The sequence below is a fragment of the Bos mutus genome, chromosome 28, assembly GCF_027580195.1.
Source record: "Bos mutus isolate GX-2022 chromosome 28, NWIPB_WYAK_1.1, whole genome shotgun sequence".
Lineage (NCBI taxonomy): Eukaryota > Metazoa > Chordata > Mammalia > Artiodactyla > Bovidae > Bos > Bos mutus.
In genome coordinates, this window is record NC_091644.1 from 8,590,658 (window position 1) to 8,609,139 (window position 18,482).

The 18,482-nt window shown below is 39.5% G+C and overlaps 2 protein-coding genes across 8 annotated transcripts in view; both read left to right on the top strand.

Annotated features, from left to right (window-relative positions):
* Positions 1 to 18,482, top strand: part of ZFAND4 (zinc finger AN1-type containing 4) — a 52,562-nt gene that overhangs the window by 17,950 nt on the left and 16,130 nt on the right. For 6 of the 7 annotated variants that reach the window (XM_070364824.1, XM_070364825.1, XM_070364827.1 and 3 more), the window contains 3 exons: positions 7,695 to 7,770; positions 8,670 to 8,737; positions 12,832 to 13,018. In XM_070364824.1, coding sequence (XP_070220925.1) covers positions 7,695 to 7,770; positions 8,670 to 8,737; positions 12,832 to 13,018 — 331 coding nt within the window. The remainder of the gene's footprint in view (positions 1 to 7,694; positions 7,771 to 8,669; positions 8,738 to 12,831; positions 13,019 to 18,482) is intronic. The other variant, XM_070364826.1, reaches the window with a different exon arrangement.
* Positions 12,998 to 18,482, top strand: part of MARCHF8 (membrane associated ring-CH-type finger 8) — a 145,945-nt gene continuing 140,460 nt past the window's right edge. The window contains exon 1 of the mRNA XM_070364834.1: positions 12,998 to 13,018. The gene's annotated coding sequence lies outside the window, so the exon portion shown is untranslated. The remainder of the gene's footprint in view (positions 13,019 to 18,482) is intronic.

An 18,482-nucleotide genomic window follows, 5' to 3' on the forward strand; every position in this document is an offset into this window, starting at 1 on the left:
AGTGTTCTACAGATGTCAGTTAGATCAGTTTCTGTGGTAGTGTTGTATATGTTCTGTGTGTTTACTTATTCTGTCAACTCTGGGGAGAGGAGTATTGAAATCTCCAGCTAGAATTGTGGATTTATCTTTTTCTCCTTCCAGTGCTGTCAACCTCTGATTCATGTGTTTTGAAGCTCTGTAATCGAGTGCATACATTTTTCAGATTGTATGTCCTCTTGAGTTTATTGACCTCTTCATTATTGTGAGATTAAATTCTTTATCCTTGGTGATAATTTTTACCCTAAAATCCACCATATCTGATGTTAATATCATCAGTTCAGAATTTTTTGATTAGTAGTCAGCATAAAATATGTTTTTCTGTCCTTTTAATCTATTTATGTCTTTATATTTAAGATGTCTGTTTCTTGCAAGCATCATATAATTGAGTTTTGTTTTTATTTCTAGTTAATCCAATCTGTTTGCCTTTTACCTTTCAGCTTAATTTAGACCACTTCATGTATGACGACTGTAGTTGTGATTAGGTTTTAGTTCGTCACTTTATTGTCTTCTGTTTGTTCCATTTGTTCTTTATTCCCTTTTCCCTCTTTCCACATTTGTTTTGAATAAATTGAGTATTTGTTATCATTCTATTTTGTTCTCCTTTGTTGGCTTATCAATTATAACTCTTTGCCCTAATATTTTAGCTATTGGCTTTGGTGGTCTGTAATACACATCTTTACTTATTTTCTGTCTTCAAGTGATATACCATTTCACGTATCTTACAAGAACCTCACAATCGGTTGCTTTCATTTCTCCCCTGATGGCCTTTATGCTTTTACTGTCAGGCATTTTCTCTTAGGCGTGTTGTAAACTCCACAGTACACTGTTTCCTTTTGGCCTGCACCGTCTCTCGTCTTTTCGCCTGCACTGTCCACTGTCTTTTCTGAGTTCTGTCGGCAATCATTTTATCTCCTCTTCCTTTTTGGACATTTTCTGTCCTTAATTTCTGAATTCCTGATTCAGAGTACTGAATATTTCAGATGCTTTAGTATGTTTAGGGTGTGGCCTTACAGTTTTCCTTCACGGTTACTGTTCTGGGTAAAGTTTGCCCTGGTTGATAGGTGCAGAATTTCATTGTTTAGATTTTACTATTAACTCTCTGTGGATTTGTTACTTTCTCTCCTGTTGATTTTGTGATATTCAGGTATTCTACAGATCCTGTCTACTGGTGCTCCGCCAGTTAACAACGTCCAGACATTTACATGGGCGTTTTACGTCTGTTTTGTGGTGACGGTGGGGAGAGATGAGTGTCTCCAGTTCTGTGGTTATCTTTTTACTTGCAGGACTCTACGTTTTTACCCAGTGTTTCTTTTCCCCCAGAAACTGAAATTACTAATGGATGCACTTCCTTTTTTGTTTTTTGCCTCCTATAGAAGTTCCCTCAAATTGTTCGTCCTTAAAAGTCCTTTACTTGTAGGCAGTTTTCTGGTGTGAGTCCTTTTTGTAGACTTTTCAGACTTAAAATGCCTTCCTCTTCCTTGTGATGGTTTTGTATTGAACTTGTATACCGCCATTAGCATTAACTTTTCCAGTTTTTCTTGATCAGCCTTGCAGGAGCAGGAGCATAAGACTTCCCCCTCTGGGACAGAGAGATTGCCCCTTTTTATTTCCAGTCATTTTGAAGTTTAGACATTCTCAGTCTTCAAATTATGAGGGCTGAGGGCATAGTTTCTGTGTGGATTCACTTCCCTTCTTTTTGTTCTGTACTATTTTGGGAGAAAATATTGAAAGAGGGAAGCGATAGCCCACCACTGTCTTTAATTATCCATAAATGGTATTGATTCTGGGTTTATTTTATAAATGTAGATATGAACATGTTCTCAAACATACAAATATCTGTGTGAAAATTCTAAAAAAGACACAAGAAACATGTTTGAGTCATTATTATGGTTAGGTGAGGTTGTAAGTGTGGGGACCCTCCCCACCTTAATGGGAATAGTGCGCTTTTTAGAAGAGATAACCTGGGAATTCTTTTTTTCTGGGCGTGCTCATAAAGAAGAAAACGTGAGCTCACAGAAAAATGTCAGCCACCTATAAGCTAAGAGAAGTGGTTTCAGAATGAAACTTATGCTTTGATCTTGGGTTTCCCAGCCTTCAGAATTGTGAAAAAATAAATTTCTGTTGTTTAAACCACCCAGTCTGTTGTATTTTGTTACAGCAGCCTACGTAGGCCAAGACACACATGTACAGACGCACACACACTCACAGATACGTGTACACGTGTGTATTATTACAGATTTTTTTGTAACAGTAAAAAATTTGGATGTGTGAAAATATATCTTAGCAGAGGACTGGGTAAATAAAACTTACGACCGAAACACACACTGGAATATCGTCTAGTCACTGTGCACAAGGCGTATTTTCATTTATTGATACGAAAGATGTATGCAGTATTTAAGTGAAAACTTTATAAAACAGCTCAAAGTATGTTCCAGTTTTATTAAAAGGAATAAGTTTTTAAAGGAAATATACCCCAAATATTGAATATAGATTTTATTGGACTTAGGACTGCATGTAGTTTTAATTTTCTTTTGAATATTTCTGTGTTGTCTTTTTAATAAGTTGTTTTATCATAAACAAATACTTGAATTTGTAAAAAGTCCTAAAAACACTGACGGAAAAATCATATATATGGAATCTGTCTTTTGGGAAGACATGTTTGTTTAATAGGAATTAATTTTTCTGAATGTAGTTAAGAGTTGAGGCTTAAAGGCAAAGGGCCACCTTTAAAGAGGGATGCCATATTTCTCTTTGCTAAATCTGACAACCCTATATTAAAGAAATATGATTTACTTTGTATATTTGAGATTCTAAAAGTGTTCATAGTAGAAAGAACCCAAATATTTTTCAGTGTGCACATGAGGAGGTTAAGGGTCACAGAGGTTGATGACTTCCTCAAGGTCATCCAGCAACTCAGGTGGCTGTCAGGAACACAACTCAAGTCTTGCACAATTCTTGCCACCCTGTCTTGCGTGTCAACCTTCTGTATTTTTAGCTTGCTAACTGATAGCTAGATTCTGTTAATAGTGATTATAGGAGTTAATCTAAGCAGTGTTGTTACTTTGTCTTTAATCCTGTTTTAAAGTTTTTTTTCTTTAACTCAATAATGCTATACAATGTTGGTTAAATAAATAATGGTCTTACCTACCCATGGGCTTCCCTGATAGCTCAGTTGGTAAAGAATCCGGCTGCAATGCAGGAGACCCCGGTTTGATTCCTGTGTCAGGAAGATCCGCTGGAGAAGGGATAGGATACTCACTCCAGTATTCCCGGGCTTTCCTTGTGGCTCAGCTGGTAAAGAATCTGCGTGCAATGTGGGAAATCTCGGTTCGATCCCTGAGTTGGGAAGATCCCCTGGAGAAGGGAATGGCTACCCACTCCAGTATTCTTGCCTGAAGAATTCCTTGGGGTCACAGAGGCGGACATGACTGAGCGACTTTCACCTCACCTCACCTCACTACCTACCCGTATTGCTTTTATCTAGCTATGCTGGCAAAATCCTGTAATTTAGGTTGAAAAGATGACCACAGCATATTAAACACATTTTTAAAAAATATTTCTTTATTTATTTTTGGCTGTGCTGGGTCTGTGTTGCTGCTTGAGCTCTGCTCTAGTCGTGCTGAGTGGGGCCACTCTCCGGTCGTGGCCCATGGGCTTCTCATTGCAGTGGCTTCTGTTGTGGCCCATGGGCTCTGGGGCCTGTGGGCTCAGGAGTTGCAGTTCCTGGGCTCTAGAGCGCAGACTCAATAGTTACGGTGTCCTGGCTCAGCTACCCGCGGCATGTGGGATCTTTCCGGACGGGGGATCAAACCTGCCTTGTTTCCTGCATTGGCAGGCAGACTCTTTACCACTGAGCCACCAGGGAAGCACTAAGTTTTTTAAAATATTAAAGTACTTTTAACATGAAATAATTTCTAGCTTAAAAGCCTTTCCTCAGTGGCATTCTTTCTTGCTGCTGCTACTGCTAAGTCACTTCAGTCGTGTCCAACTCTGTGTGACCCCATAGACATCAGCCCACCAGGCTCTCCTACCCCTGGGATTCTCCAGGCAAGGACACTGGAGTGGGTTGCCATTTCCTTCTCCAATGCATGAAAGTGAAAAAGTGAAAGTGAAGTCGCTCAGTCGTGTCCGACTCTTAGCGAACCCTTGGACTGTAGCCTACCACGCTCCTCCATCCATGGGATTTTCCAGGCAAGCAAAAAAGTGAACTGTTCCCAGTTGGGAGATACATGTATATTCACCTCCTGAGCCCATGGGCTGTATTTCATGATCTTTTGGAACATTTAAAGAATGTTTAGTAGCCGTTCAGGACTTCACTTTCACTTTTTACTTTCATGCATTGGAGAAGGAAATGGCAACCCAGTCCAGTGTTCTTGCCTGGAGAATCCCAGGGACGGGGGAGCCTGGTGGGCTGCCATCTATGGGGTTGCACAGAGTCGGACATGACTGACGTGACTTAGCAGCAGCAGCAGCAGCAGGTCTACTAACAGGCAATACTACTTAAACATACACCCAAACAGCTACTTTTGCTTTGTGGAGACTGGCTTATCTTCAGACTGATCAGCATAAAGGTTGACTGCGGTCTCTGGAGTTAGCCTGTTGGGGCTTACATCTCTAATCCACACTCTCCAGGTGTCACTTAGTCTCTCAGTGCTTCAGTTTTAGCATTTGTGAAATATATATCGTAGTGTTGCCTGCTTCACAAGATTATTATTGTTGCAGTTAGATTATGATAATACAGGTCAAGCATTTATAACAGTGCCTAGCTTATAATAATAAAAACTAACACATATTGCACTTACTGCTATCATTCTAGTCAACTTTTTTTGTAGCATCATAAGCAAAAGTAACTTGAGAAGGCAGTATGTAAAGTATTTGGAAAAGATATTCATCAACATATCAACCATTAAATGTTCTCTTGAGTATAATGCTCACTCTGGCTAGTATAGTCTTCAGGGATTCAAATGTACAGTTTGCAGAAAAAGAAGTTTATGCTGAAGTATGGAATCTGGGCTTCCCAGGTGCTGCAGTGGTAAAGAATCCAGCTGCCAGTGCTGGAGATGCAAGAGATGCCGGTTGGATCCCTGGGTCGGGAAGACCCCCTGGAGTAGGAAATGGCAACTCACTCCAGTATTCTTGCCTGGAAAGTACAATGGACAGAGAAGCCTGGTGGGCTCCAGCCCACGGGTCCCAGAGGGTTGGGCACAACTGAGCGCATGCACACACACACTCACACGTGGGTTCTGCCTTAACACTTTTTCAGCATCACGGAGGTGTGAAGACACTGTCTTGTAGACCATAATTTTCAGCATTGAAAATTGCCCATTGTGTGCATACTTAGTTGCTCAGTCATGTCCAACTCTTCTCAAGTATTCTTGTCCAGGCAAGAATACTGGAGTGGGTAGTCATTCCTTCTCCACGGTATCTTCACGACTCAGGGATCGAACCCAGGTCTCTTGCGTTGCAGTTGTATTCTTTACCATCTGAGCCACCAAGTAAGCCTGAAAATAGTCCATAATACACTTTTTTTTCAAGATTAAATTATTCTTTACTTAGTGTTCAGACTCGGAGAAGGCAATGGCGCCCCACTCCAGTACTCTTGCCTGGAAAATCCCATGGACGGAGGATCCTGGAAGTCTGCAATCCATGAGGTTGCTGAGGGTCGGACACGACTGAGCGGCTTCACTTTCACTTTTCACTTTCATGTATTGGAGAAGGAAATGGCAACCCACTCCAGTGTTCTTGCCTGGAGAATCCCAGGGACGGGGGAGCCTGGTGGGCTGCCATTTATGGGGTCGCAGAGTCGGACACGACTGAAGCGACTTAGCAGCAGCAGCAGCAGCAGTGTTCAGACTACAAAAGGCATGTTAATATGCGATTATGGACTATAATCCCATTCAAGGTGGAAGGAATTTTCTAATATATTAATGTTTTATGGTAAATTATATTCTGTGCCCTGTTTCAAGATTATTGACTTTTCTATTTGGAAGAGGTATGAAAGATGCATCTGAATCACTAAATAATCTCACATATAAACAATCATTATTCCATGTGTACATGCTGCTCTGGGAACAGACTTTTAGAATACAAATACTTAAGGCCAAGTAAACTAAATGTTGTATTTTTAAATATAGATATAATTGACATTATATTATTTCAGAGGTATACAGCATAATGATTTGATGTTTGTATATAAAGTTGGCACCTCATACCCTCTGGTTCTGCAGGATTTAATCAATTATGGATTGAAAATATTGGGGAAAAATTACAGAAAATTGCAAAAAGCAAAACTTGAATTTACATCATTAGCAACTATTTACATAGTGTTTATATTGTATTAAGTATTGTAAGTAGTCTAGAGATGACTTAAAGTATACAGGAGGATGAGTATAAGGTTATGTACAAATTTTATATATAAGGTACTTACACATCCAGGGATTTTGGTATTTGTGGGGGACCTGGAACCAGTATCCCTCGGATACCCAGGGGCTGCTTTATTGTAAAATGATCAATGCAGTAAGTCTAGTTGATAGTTAACATCCATCACCATACAGTTACAAAAGTTTGTTTTCTTAATGATGAAAAATTTGAGGACCTACGCTTTTAGCAACTTTTAGATATACAACACACTCTTTTTTTTTTTTCTAATTTTATTTTATTTTTAAACTTTACATAATTGTATTAGTTTTGCCAAATATCAAAATGAATCCGCCACAGGTATACATGTGTTCCCCATCCCGAACCCTCCTCCCTCCTCCCTCCCCATACCATCCCTCTGGGCCGTCCCAGTGCACCAGCCCCAAGCATCCAGCATCGTGCATTGAACCTGGACTGGCATCACTCATTACCAGAGAAATGCAAATCAAAACCACTATGAGGTACCATTTCACACCAGTCAGAATGGCTGCGATCCAAAAGTCTACAAATAATAAATGCTGGAGAGGGTGTGGAGAAAAGGGAACCCTCTTACACTGTTGGTGGGAATGCAAACTAGTACAGCCACTATGGAGAACAGTGTGGAGATTCCTTAAAAAACTGGAAATAGAACTGCCTTATGATCCAGCAACCCCACTGCTGGGCATACACACTGAGGAAACCAGAAGGGAAAGAGACACGTGTACCCCAATGTTCATCGCAGCACTGTTTATAATAGCCAAGACACTCTTATTAACTGTAGTCTGCATGTTGTGCATCATATCCCCTGACTTCTCTTATTTTCTAACTTGCACTTTACACGTTTAACCCCCTTCACCCATGTTGCTCACCTTCTACTCGTAACACACTTTTAATGCTTAATATAACTAAATGAGGCCGTACTTTGCAATATTGAGAACTGTTCTCTAGGCCTTAGATCTAAACTCTTCAGAGCTGATTTCGAGATATTTTTTTAAACAACTTCCTATTCTTACACTTTGTTTCAAGGCCAGAGAGCTACTGACACATACTGTTCTCACTGTCCTTCTCTAGTGAGTGGATGGAACCGTATCTACTTTTAGCCATGCCTTTTTCCTACAATGCTGTACGTTTTAGCTAAGCAATGTCATTCAGTTTAGAGTTGTGTTTATTATTGTTTATTTAATGAAATAGATTTGTATCATACTCTTCCAAAGCTTCTATTGAAGTTTTAACCAATTTCTTTATAACCTTCCCCTAAGGTATTCCCATCTGTCAGCAGCACTTAATTTGGAATAACATGGAACTTGAAGATGATTATTGCTTGAATTATTACAAGTGAGTGTAATTGCATATCAGATGTTTTATAGATGCTCAGAATTATGACTCCATTTACCTTTGCTTTTCTTCTGAATCCTTGAATTATGTCTCGTCTTCTTCTGAATAATTCTTGGCCCTGGATCTCAGTGTAAACTCCATGCTTTAAGATGTGTTGGTTTCCATACCCATGCCACCTGGTCCTTGTCCTCTGATTCTCTGTTTCACCTTTTCACTATTTATACCAAGCTGTTGACCCCTGCATTTTTAGACTTCCTTCTTATCTTACCTTCTTTGAATATTGATTTACTCCCACCTGGCTTCACTCCTTTTCTTTGGTTTTCGCAAGTGTACTGGGTAAGGGAGTGTTGCTCTTCACGCCTCATTTTTCTTAAGCTCTCCTGATACGACACTAAGCGCCACTCTGTGCATCAGCGATTGCAGGTGTGCTCTCTGACCTTCTGTCTTTCTCCCTTCTCTCACGTAATTCTTCATTCTTTCCTAAAACAAAAAGGTCAGAGGCCATGTGGAATAGCTGGGAGAGCACTGGGCATTGGGAGCTTTGTAGACTGGCAGTTTTTCTATTTTATTAGTTAGATCTGTTATTTCTGACACTTTGGGTCTTAACAGCTTCTTTTCTTCTTAGGGCCTAACATGTGAAATGATGAGGCTAAACCACAGAGGTCCTTTTCATACTTTTTATTCATTTCATATTTAAGTCTTATGAGAACTTCATGTTTTCATTATTTATGCAAGTAAATAAGTTAACATTTTATATTTATGCACATTGCTATATCTTTTAAAAAATCATTTAGAGTAGGCACTATGCCTGATAAACCAACACATAAGTATGTGTATATTTAACACTGAATGTATTTTGATGTTTGTGGTTTTTTTTTTTGTGTGTTAATTATCCGCAGCATTTCAGACGGTTGTACCTTGAAGCTGGTTTTGGCTATGCGCGGTGGACCTATAAATACTAGTAGAGGTAGGCATATGTTCAAATTACGTATATTAAAGCCATTTGACAGTAGTAATCTTCAAGCCAGATGATGTTATAGCCTCAGTTTTTTTTTTTTAAACATGATTTATGTACATTTATGGCTTTATACAATAATAGCAAAGATTGTTCTTGTGTCTGTAAGTACATCAGCATCATCAGGCACTTTTCATTGCATTGGAGCGGGAATGCAGGATCTGCACGGGTACTAAACTCAACTGGCCAAGGGTGGGGGGTCTGTCTGCGTCTGGATGGGATGAACGTGGCCAGGCCGCCAGGCTGTCACCTAGCCTCAGGTTTTATTCAGGTGTTTTTCCCTGCTATTACGTCTTAGAAGAACCACACTTGTTTCTCTGAGCATTTTTTTTTATTTTTTAAAAATCTATTTTTATTGAAGTATAGTTGATTTACAGTGGTGTGTTAATTTTAAGTATCTAGCAAAGTGATTCAGTCATACTTATTTATATGTGTGTTTATTTGTATATGTATGTATCTTTTTTAGATTCTTTTCCTTTATAGGTTATTATATTAAGTATGCTTCCTTGTGCCATATAATAGGTCCTTCAGCATTGTTTTATAAAGCCTAAATGCACAGAGGCAGGAACTCATGTTCCAGAAAATCTCATGATTCCTCATTCAATCCAGAAAGATTTAAATGTAAACCTCACCAGTATAGGAAAGGACAGTGGGATGGTGTGGTATAAATATTACATTGTTATCCCTGTCTTCAGGTGCAGTTTACTGGTCTTGTTGCTTTTTTCAGTCCACTGAGTCTTCAACTCCTGGGGTAATGATTGTTATAGGAAATTCCAAAGACGCCTCTTAGCCTGGTTTGTGATGCATTTGGATTTTATAGATACTATCTGTTAAAGCCTTTTTTTCAGGACGTGGGTGTCTCTGAGAGTCCGTTCATTGATTCATTCAGGAAGCACATGTTGAGCATCTCCTAGATGTTCAGTGCAGTGTTCTTGGGAGAGAGTGTCCCTGCCTCATTCCAGTGCCCACAGTAGGCGTGAGGAGAATCGATGTCGCTCTAAGCGGCTGTCAGTGCTGCGGGGGCGGCAGCAGCATGACAGTGTCTGTGGGGGTAGGGTCGCGGGGCAGGAGGAGCGCCCTGGGGATGGCGGCCTGAGCAGAGGCTGGAGTAGCAGGAAAGCTCCGAGCACGGGAGGAGCTGGGAGTGCTCGCCTGTGTCCCTGACTCAGGTCTGTCACGCGAGTCCCCGCAAAGCAGAGGCGTCCGTCGCTTCCGAGAGCAGTCCTGCTCTGTAGGCCTCGTTTTGGGGAGGGTCTTTGTGTTTGATCCTTTACTAACCAGAAAATTGAATATTAAGTATTGATTCCACTGATGGCTTAATACTGCTTCCACAAGTCAGATTCCATCTCCATGCTTCCTAATTTTGATTAGAAAATAGGGTTATCACCGTCTTTTTCTTAGCTATTTCAAGAGGATTTTTTGAGATAGGTTACTGTGACTGTTGAACTCTTATGGATAAGTTAGAAAAAAACAAAGATAATAATGTGAGAGCTGATTAACTAGACTCGTAATATCAGGGACTTCCAATTAATTGGACTTAAATTGGCCCATGTGACGTCTATACTACCAATTCTGAAAGTAGTACAAAAACCCTAATGCATTTCCTGAGCCGCTACGATAGACGCGAATTTAATGACGTGTGAATTCCATTGCGTTATGTTTTCGAAGTTTGTTATTTGTGTAGAGGATTGTCTTTAAACATGGATGTTTTATTATTATTTATTATTATTATTATTTATTACCTGCTTTTTCTTACTAGGACTACAATAATATATATAAGAAAGAGTATGTGCACCACGGGTTCTGAATTTAAAATATGTGTATTTTTTAAATTTAAAGTAAGTGAAAGTTATCACTACCCTTTTGTAGTTGAGGTGTTGTCATACATTTTGCCTACAATTTCCTGTGCCTTGTTTGTAACTGAAAAAGTCAAACCCTAGAACTTGTCTTATTTGATATTTTAGATTAAGTTTTTAATAAGTTTGCCTTTATTGAGTCAGCTTTTAAAATTTAACAGCTTGCTGTTGTCTACCTCCTTTGTTTGTTTGGTTGCTAAGTTGTGTCTGACTCTGCAACTTCATGGACTCTATTTTTCACCTGCTAGTCTCCTTTCCCCATGAGGTTCTCCAGGAAAAAATACTGGAGTGGGTTACCATTTCCTTCTCCAGTTGTCTGCTTTACATCATTGAAAACTTTGTGAAAAGGAAAAACTACCCAAATCTAGAACTTTTCCATACTGTATATCAGAAACCTTATTTTTAGCTACTGAGTCTTACTTGAAATTCGTGGTTTAGAAAATATCTTTATCATGTGAATGCTAGTAATACTTAGCTTTTAAAATTGTTTTTGAATTAAACATTATCAAAGCAACCTAGAAAAGGACTTCCTTGGCAGTCCAGTGGTTTGGACTCTGCTTCCACAGCAGGGGGCATGATTTTGATCCCTGGTAGGAACTAAGATCCTGCAAGCTGCATGGCACAGCCAGAAAAGGAAAATATTTTCCTTTCTAAAACTCAATTTTATCCTAAACTATATGCATAATATTTTATACTTGATGAAACCTAAGTGATTTTTCTATTCTGGAAAAGGATGTGTGTGTGTAGACATTAAGTGCATACACAGAGTCAGTGCCAACGACTCCTGAAGATGGGCACACTCTTGGTTTAAACAAGACTTCCCTGTGGTTTTAGTAATGGCAGCGCATAGCTTTTGTTTCTTGTTAATGTAATGCGGAAAGTGTTGCATAAATACATTTTGTGTCTATGAAAGTCTTATCAAAAACAAGGTAAATCTTACTGTGTTTCTAAAGTTTCTGTGTTTTATTAATAGTGGGGTATTGAATTTAGGATATGGGGACATCATTAATGGTTAATTAGCTTCAGACTTTAATATTCATTATTGTTGTGACTTTCTAAAGGGTAGTTTAGCACTGTGATTCTGTTAATAAATGAGCTACTTGAATGAAAGTTATGGAATTTGGGAAATTGTTGCCTCTTTAAGAAAGAACAGTGTTTGTGCAACTTGACGTGAAAATGTCTTTGGGAATGAGCTCTTTTTGCTGTAGCCATTACTTAGACGCCCCGATCTGGGGTTCAGGGGCTTTTAGAACATTGAGCCTGTGAGCTAGCCACCTCTTGAGGCTTGTTCCCACCACAAGAGCAGGATCTGTGGCTGCCGTGGATGAGAGTGGCTTGAGATGATGGTAGCAATATCATTCAAGCCTGACGACTGCTCTAGATCACTGGAGCCGTGTACGCTGACGAGACACACAGATGTACACCAGAACATGTGGGGTCCTGGGTGGATGCTTTCAAGTAGCAGCATATTAATCATTACAGACAGCAATTTTTGTATAATAAGCGGCCCCCTTGTGGTCTTGAGTTACTATGTACCGAAATGGCGCCCCATTCCAGTACTCTTGCCTAGAAAACCCCATGGACAGAGGAGCCTGGAGGCTGCAGTCCATGGAGTCTCAAAGAGTTGGACACGACTGAGTGACCTCACTTTTGCTTTTTTAAAATTACCTGTCTTCACGTCAAGAAAGAACTCTGAGAAGAATCAGCCTTTATATAAAACCAGAAAGGAAAAAGGGATTCACTTCTAATTTCTAAAATATGCCTCCCAGTTGTGTGTGTGTGTTTTTTAAATCTAAAGTAAGTGGAATTTACATTAATTTTTAATTATTGATTGTTGAAACCAATATTTGAACGTATAGGGAGTGAAAGATATGAAGTGAAAGTAGTTATAGATAATTACGTCATAGAATCAGTGAATGTACACTCCAGTGGCCCAGGAAAGCCTCATGCATTTGGTTAAACCCTGTCTTTGTACATAACAACATATTTCTTTTCTCTCATATTAATACAGCATAGTAAATGTTGTACTAACTATAAAAAGACCAAAAACTTATTTGAAGAATATAATATATATGTATTGTATGCACAGGATTGTTGTTCAAATTTGACATGTTATATCCTGATGGTGTACAAAAATGCATTGAACTTGATATAAATTGAAAACTTATCTATCAGTGTTTCCATTTGTAGTTCCTCTGGAAGATCCACTTAAGGACATGGCTGAGTACATGGATTCCAGCCGAGATGAGGTCTGGGAGAAGACCTCCTGCAACAAGCAAGTTACACTTCTGGTATACCAAGAAGGAGATCAGTTGAATTTCTTCCGTGTAGTAGACAGGGGAGACGGCACTCTAACACCGTTGTCTGAATCTTTAAGGTAAAGAGGTTTCATTTACATGTCTCACTTAGGAAAGGAGAACGTCATATGATACACCCATAAACCTCAGGTTTATCTTGTGTTGTCAGGATAATCTTACTGTAGTCAAAAGATTGACTAAGTTTTATGCATTCTCCCCATCCCACCTCAGTTGTATAATTCTGAAATTGTCCTTCCTATGATTGTTAGGAGTAATTTCTAAAACTGAAGTTTCTTTATGGAGTAGGATTTTTTATAAAAATATTTGTCATTAACACTCTAAGATGCCTACTGGGTTATTGAGTTTTGTTATAATAGTATGATGTTATATCAATATAGCTATGGCATAATATAAAGGATTAAGCCTAAAGTTACTCTTTTTTCCCCCAAAATTTAACTGTTGCTTAAAGGTGGATAAATCTTTACTTCTCTAGTCCTATTTCCCTACTCTGTGAAAGGAGAGGGGGATTCCTTGGTGGGCCAGTTGTTAGGACTCAGTGTTCTCACTGACGGGGGCCCAGATTCAATCCCTGGTTTGCGAACTAAGATCCCACAAGCTGTGGGGCACAGCCTCAAAAAATGATAAATAAATAAAATAACAAATTATATAATGTATAATCCTTAAAAAAAGGAAGGAGGGTTGTTTTAAAGTCAGAAGGAAACAAAGGTACTTGGGCTAGGCAGTGGAAAAGTTAGTAAATTGGGTAAGGTAAGTTTTAAGTTTCTGTGCACTCTGCCTTACTATGATTTTTTTAACCTTATTTCACTTTAAAACATTCACTAAACATTTAACTGAACTTTTATAGTCTGTTTTTATACTACACACTAAGTTATAAAAATTATATTCCTTCCTTTATGGAACATGAAATCTGCTATAAATTGTATCTATAATATAATTTTGTTATTTGTTGTAAAAAGACATTAAAGTCTCTGGAAAAGCAAATAAGAGGGTCTTCATTTTATCTGAAAGGTGGGGAGTTAGGAATAACCTCTGAGAAAAAGTAACCTTAAAAGAGAAGTAGGACAGGCAGCGAAGGAAAGGTTACAGGAGACTAAGATTTAATCCCACAGCATTAAAGCCTAGCAGCAGTCCCACATGCACGGAGCTTAACTTGCCGTCTGGAGTCGGTCCCGTGGCTGGGGAGTCTAGGCACACAGGTTAGCCGGTGCTCTTCTCAGGCCTCTGCAAAGCTGCAGTCAAGGTGTTGGCAAAGGCGCACCCCCACCTGGACATTTCAGTGGGGAAGATAATCTGCTTTCAAGCTCATTCACTTCGTTGGCCTGTTCCTGACAGTCGTATGACTGAGGGCCCTGGTGTTTTTGCTGGCTTTTGGGTAGAGGCTGCCTTCAGTTCTCTTTTGATTAACTCAAAATCAGCTGATTTTGGAGCCTGAGTTCTATCTGAAAAATCCCTCTACTTTTGCCATATTCTGTTGAATAGAAGCAAGGCATAGGTCATGCCAGACTCGAGGTTAGGAGAATATACAGGGTGTGAGCACCTAGAATTGGGAATCAGGGAGTTCCTTTAGGATTCTGCCTCGCCTCGGTGTGTTATGTGGAAGAAAGATTATACTTACTCTGTTGGCAGAGAGCAGACATCAGGAATGGCGTTTTTTGTTGACTCTGTGTCAGAATCTGGTTAGCACTGCAAACGTGCCTTAAACATAAAAGTGGAGAAGAGGGAGCAGTGAGGCCGCGGCTTTAATCCAGCGTCTCTCGGTTTAGGCCGTGAGTAGGATTCCTTTATGCCCGTCTTGCCTTTCGCCAGTTTGCGGTTGTCTCGGTTTTCTTCCTCAGGACGTCCTCTTTGGCTCTCCTTTCCTAGAGGAGAGAATCTAAGCTCCACAGCTTGGCGTGGACGGCCTTTTACACCTGTTATCATTTTTATAGCTCCTGTTTACTATGCCATGCTTTTGTACTTCTTTTTCGTTTGCTTGAAACATCACTTACTCCTTTTACTAAGAGTAAACACAAAACTTCTATTTGTGTTTAAGACATTATCCAAATGTTATTATGGATTTCAATTAAAATTATATTATTGTTCCTCTTAATATATTCTTTGTTTCTTTTACTTTTCTCTGTAGTCACTTACCAGAATTGGACAAGGGATAGGGTGGATGAAGAAGCAGAGCAGAAAGTTCTTTTCTTACCCCGAGAGAGGCTTTCTTAACTCTTATAATAGGAGACAGCAACCATTTCTGTAAAGGGCCAGATAGTAACTATTCTAGGGTTTTCAGGCCAAGAGATGAAGTTAAGGATACCATGTAAAAGTACTTACATAACCAAATAAAACAAATTTTCACAAAATTTTTACAGACAAAATTCAAAATATAATAATTGAGTGTGTGTGTATCTAATTCAGGTCTACTAACGAGAAGAATGGAGTTCTCTTTTGTGGGAGTAATAGTTTAGTTAATTGGGGTTGAAAGCGTTACCTGTCAAAATTTGTGGAATCAGTTGTGAAAATTTATTTGTTAATATTGATCTGGAATGAGATTTTATTTATCTTGAAAAATTTGTACTTCCAAATACTGGTAGCAGTCCATGAGCACATGATTTTAACTGAGCACTTCCGTCACTAGGAAGGCATTTATAGAATACTCTTAGAGTATTTTTTGCTGTTTGCCTTTAGTGTGTGACTATGTTGCACTTCCAGTTGAACATAGGTGGAGCTTCTCAATTGCACATTTAAACAGATTTTTGAAATATGCAGGTTTCCTTTAACTTCCATGGACACTGTTGGTTCAGTGATACGTGACAGACTGAAGTATTACTGCGGAATGCCTTCTGACGAATAACACAGACAGCCGTAGGCTCTGCGTGTGCCTCGCATTTTCGTTAGCTTTGTACATTTGTTCGGCAAGGTTCTCCTGTTCTGTCAGCTGTGGCAGGTCTCACTTCTTGGGGGCTCAGACGGGAAAGAGTCTGCCTGCGGTGTAGAAAACCTGGGGTTCTTTCCCTGGGCTGGGAAGATGCCCTGGAGAAGGGAATGGCAACCCACTCCAGTATTCTTGCCTGAGAAATCCATGGAGAGAGGAGCCTGGCGGGCCACAGTCCATGGGGTCTCAAAGAGTGGGCCATGACTGAGTGACTCTCACTTTCACAGTTTCACTTCAAGCTATGCTTGGCGATTTAGCAACTTTTTTGAAAATATTCTTACCTGTGCTTATTTCATGCAGACTGTACATTGAGTCTAGTTCTTCAGTCACTTCGAATTTGGTATTGATACCCTGAATAAACAAAGACAACTGAGTAACAGGTGGCTTATATTAACTCATCAGAAGCCAAGGAAGAAAGTGGCTCATTTGCCTCCTCTTTTAACTGACTATCGATGTTGCTTCCACTGTTCTCATCTCTTCTAGAAATTGTTCTTGCCAAAAAATGGTCTTTAAACAAGTTTATTTTCTCTGGCCACATTTTTTCAACTGCTGTGTTCAACTGCTTAATTCACAATTGGTAAACATTTCCTTGTGTGGCTGGTAGACAAGCCACTCTGAAGCTCCTTTCGGCTGCACTCTCATGTTCGTTCTCACACTGTGATGATATATTCCATTTTTTATTTTCTGCTCTTTCTTATTCTTGCTTTCCTGCAAGTTGGGCATGTTGTCATGATTCCTTAATCTGATAATGTCCAAATATGTTGTTTTTCTTTAGCATACCTGTAGTGAGTGTCCTTGTATCATAAAGACAGTACTCTGCTGCTTAATTGATCGCAAAATGATCTTCCCTGGTGGCTCAGTGGTAAAGAATCCAACTGCCAAGCGGGAGACCTGGGTTCAGTCCCTGGGTAGGGAAGACCCCCTGGAGGGGAAAGTGGACCCGCTCCAGTACTCTTGCCTGGGAAGTCGAACGGACAGAGGCGCCTGAAGGGCTATAGTCCGTGGGGTTGCAGAGTCTGGCAAGACCGAGCACTCTCTGCAGTGCTTTAAAACTGCAACTTTTGAAATTCATTCTTCTCTTTGTTTTGACTTGTTGGGTATGTACTAGTAAAAAATATCATTGTACAGTGATACACATGGCACTCAAAATGCTGTTGAATTATGCCTGTGCCACTGTGATTTATAGCGCTAAGCCACAGAGCAAAGCAACGAGAGAGCCACGTACAATTTCCGTAGTAGCTGTCAACTCTGCTGTTGTAGTGCAAGAGCAGTATGTGTAACGTGTGATCGAGTGTGACTATATTCCAGTAAAACTTTATTGGACACAAATATGAATTTCACATTTTCACATTATGAAATATTATTTTGAATTTTTTTCAACTGTTTAAAGTTATAAAGACTATTCTTAGCTCATGGGTCAATAAGAAATAAGTGGTGGACTAAGTTTGATCTTGGTCTCAGTTTGCCAATTCTTGCTCTAAAAAAGAAATAGAATTATTTCATTTGATGCAACATCTAGTATCAGTCATCACTATTAATCTCAAATCTTTCCACCTTACCGCTTTTTTAAGTGGGAAGAAATAAAAGGAAGCATTGCAAAAGTTAATTAAATTCTAACTTATCTGTGAAAGTCGCATGAGGACTTGGCTTCAGGATGAACAGTATTCTTGTTGAAATAAATATTGCATTTGCACATCTCTTATTCTTTAATCATATTATTAGATTAAAAGATTTATAAAAAGTTAAATATAGCATTCAAGAAAATATTTACAGCATTTAAATATAAAGAAGGATATTCTTGGATTAAGTTGATAAATTAATGTGTTATCCTAGTTACATTTTTCCATTTAGAAAAAACTTGAGATTGGCTTCTCAGTGAATCATGAATCTGTGCGCTGCGAGAGAAAACACAATAAGGTGGTGCTTTAAAAAATCAGGTGAACTTAAAAGTGTTTTTTACCTGCTACAATGCATCCCATGAAGTGTTTCTCACGTGTGTATGTATGTGTATTCACACACACACAGAAACACAGAAACACATTGGTCTCTGTGGGAAAACGGTAAAGGGCCAGCGTTTTATTACAGGAAGAGTGAGTCAGAAACCTCTTTCAGCGTTCAATATGGATAAGTTTAAAATGCCATGAGATATAATGAGAAGTAGTTGAAGTTAAAGTATTATAAGATGAGCAAGAATAGAATATCTTGAGTCATTCCTTCCAACTCCAAGGGAGAACTGGCAGAAATCTTCACTCAGCCCTCATTTTCAGGTGTAGCTGGCCTCTGACGAGAGCCGTCACGCCCCTGAGCTCTGTCTCTCGTTTGGATAAGCATGGCGCAGTAAGGGCTGTTGCTTGGTGCCTGGGGACAGCAGGAAGCAGGGTAAAGCACCGGCTTTGGAGCCAGAGAGAGGAAGGACTTGAGTCTTAGATGCATCGTTTACGCGTTCTGATTTTACTCATGACTGAACAGAATCATCTAACTTCTCTCAGCTGCAGGCTCCTCATTTATAAAATGGGGTGTAATATCATTTCATGTAAATTCTGTGAGGATTAGAAGTATTATGTGGAAAGTGCCTGGCGATTAGGCGTTGAGTAGCGAGCAGCAGT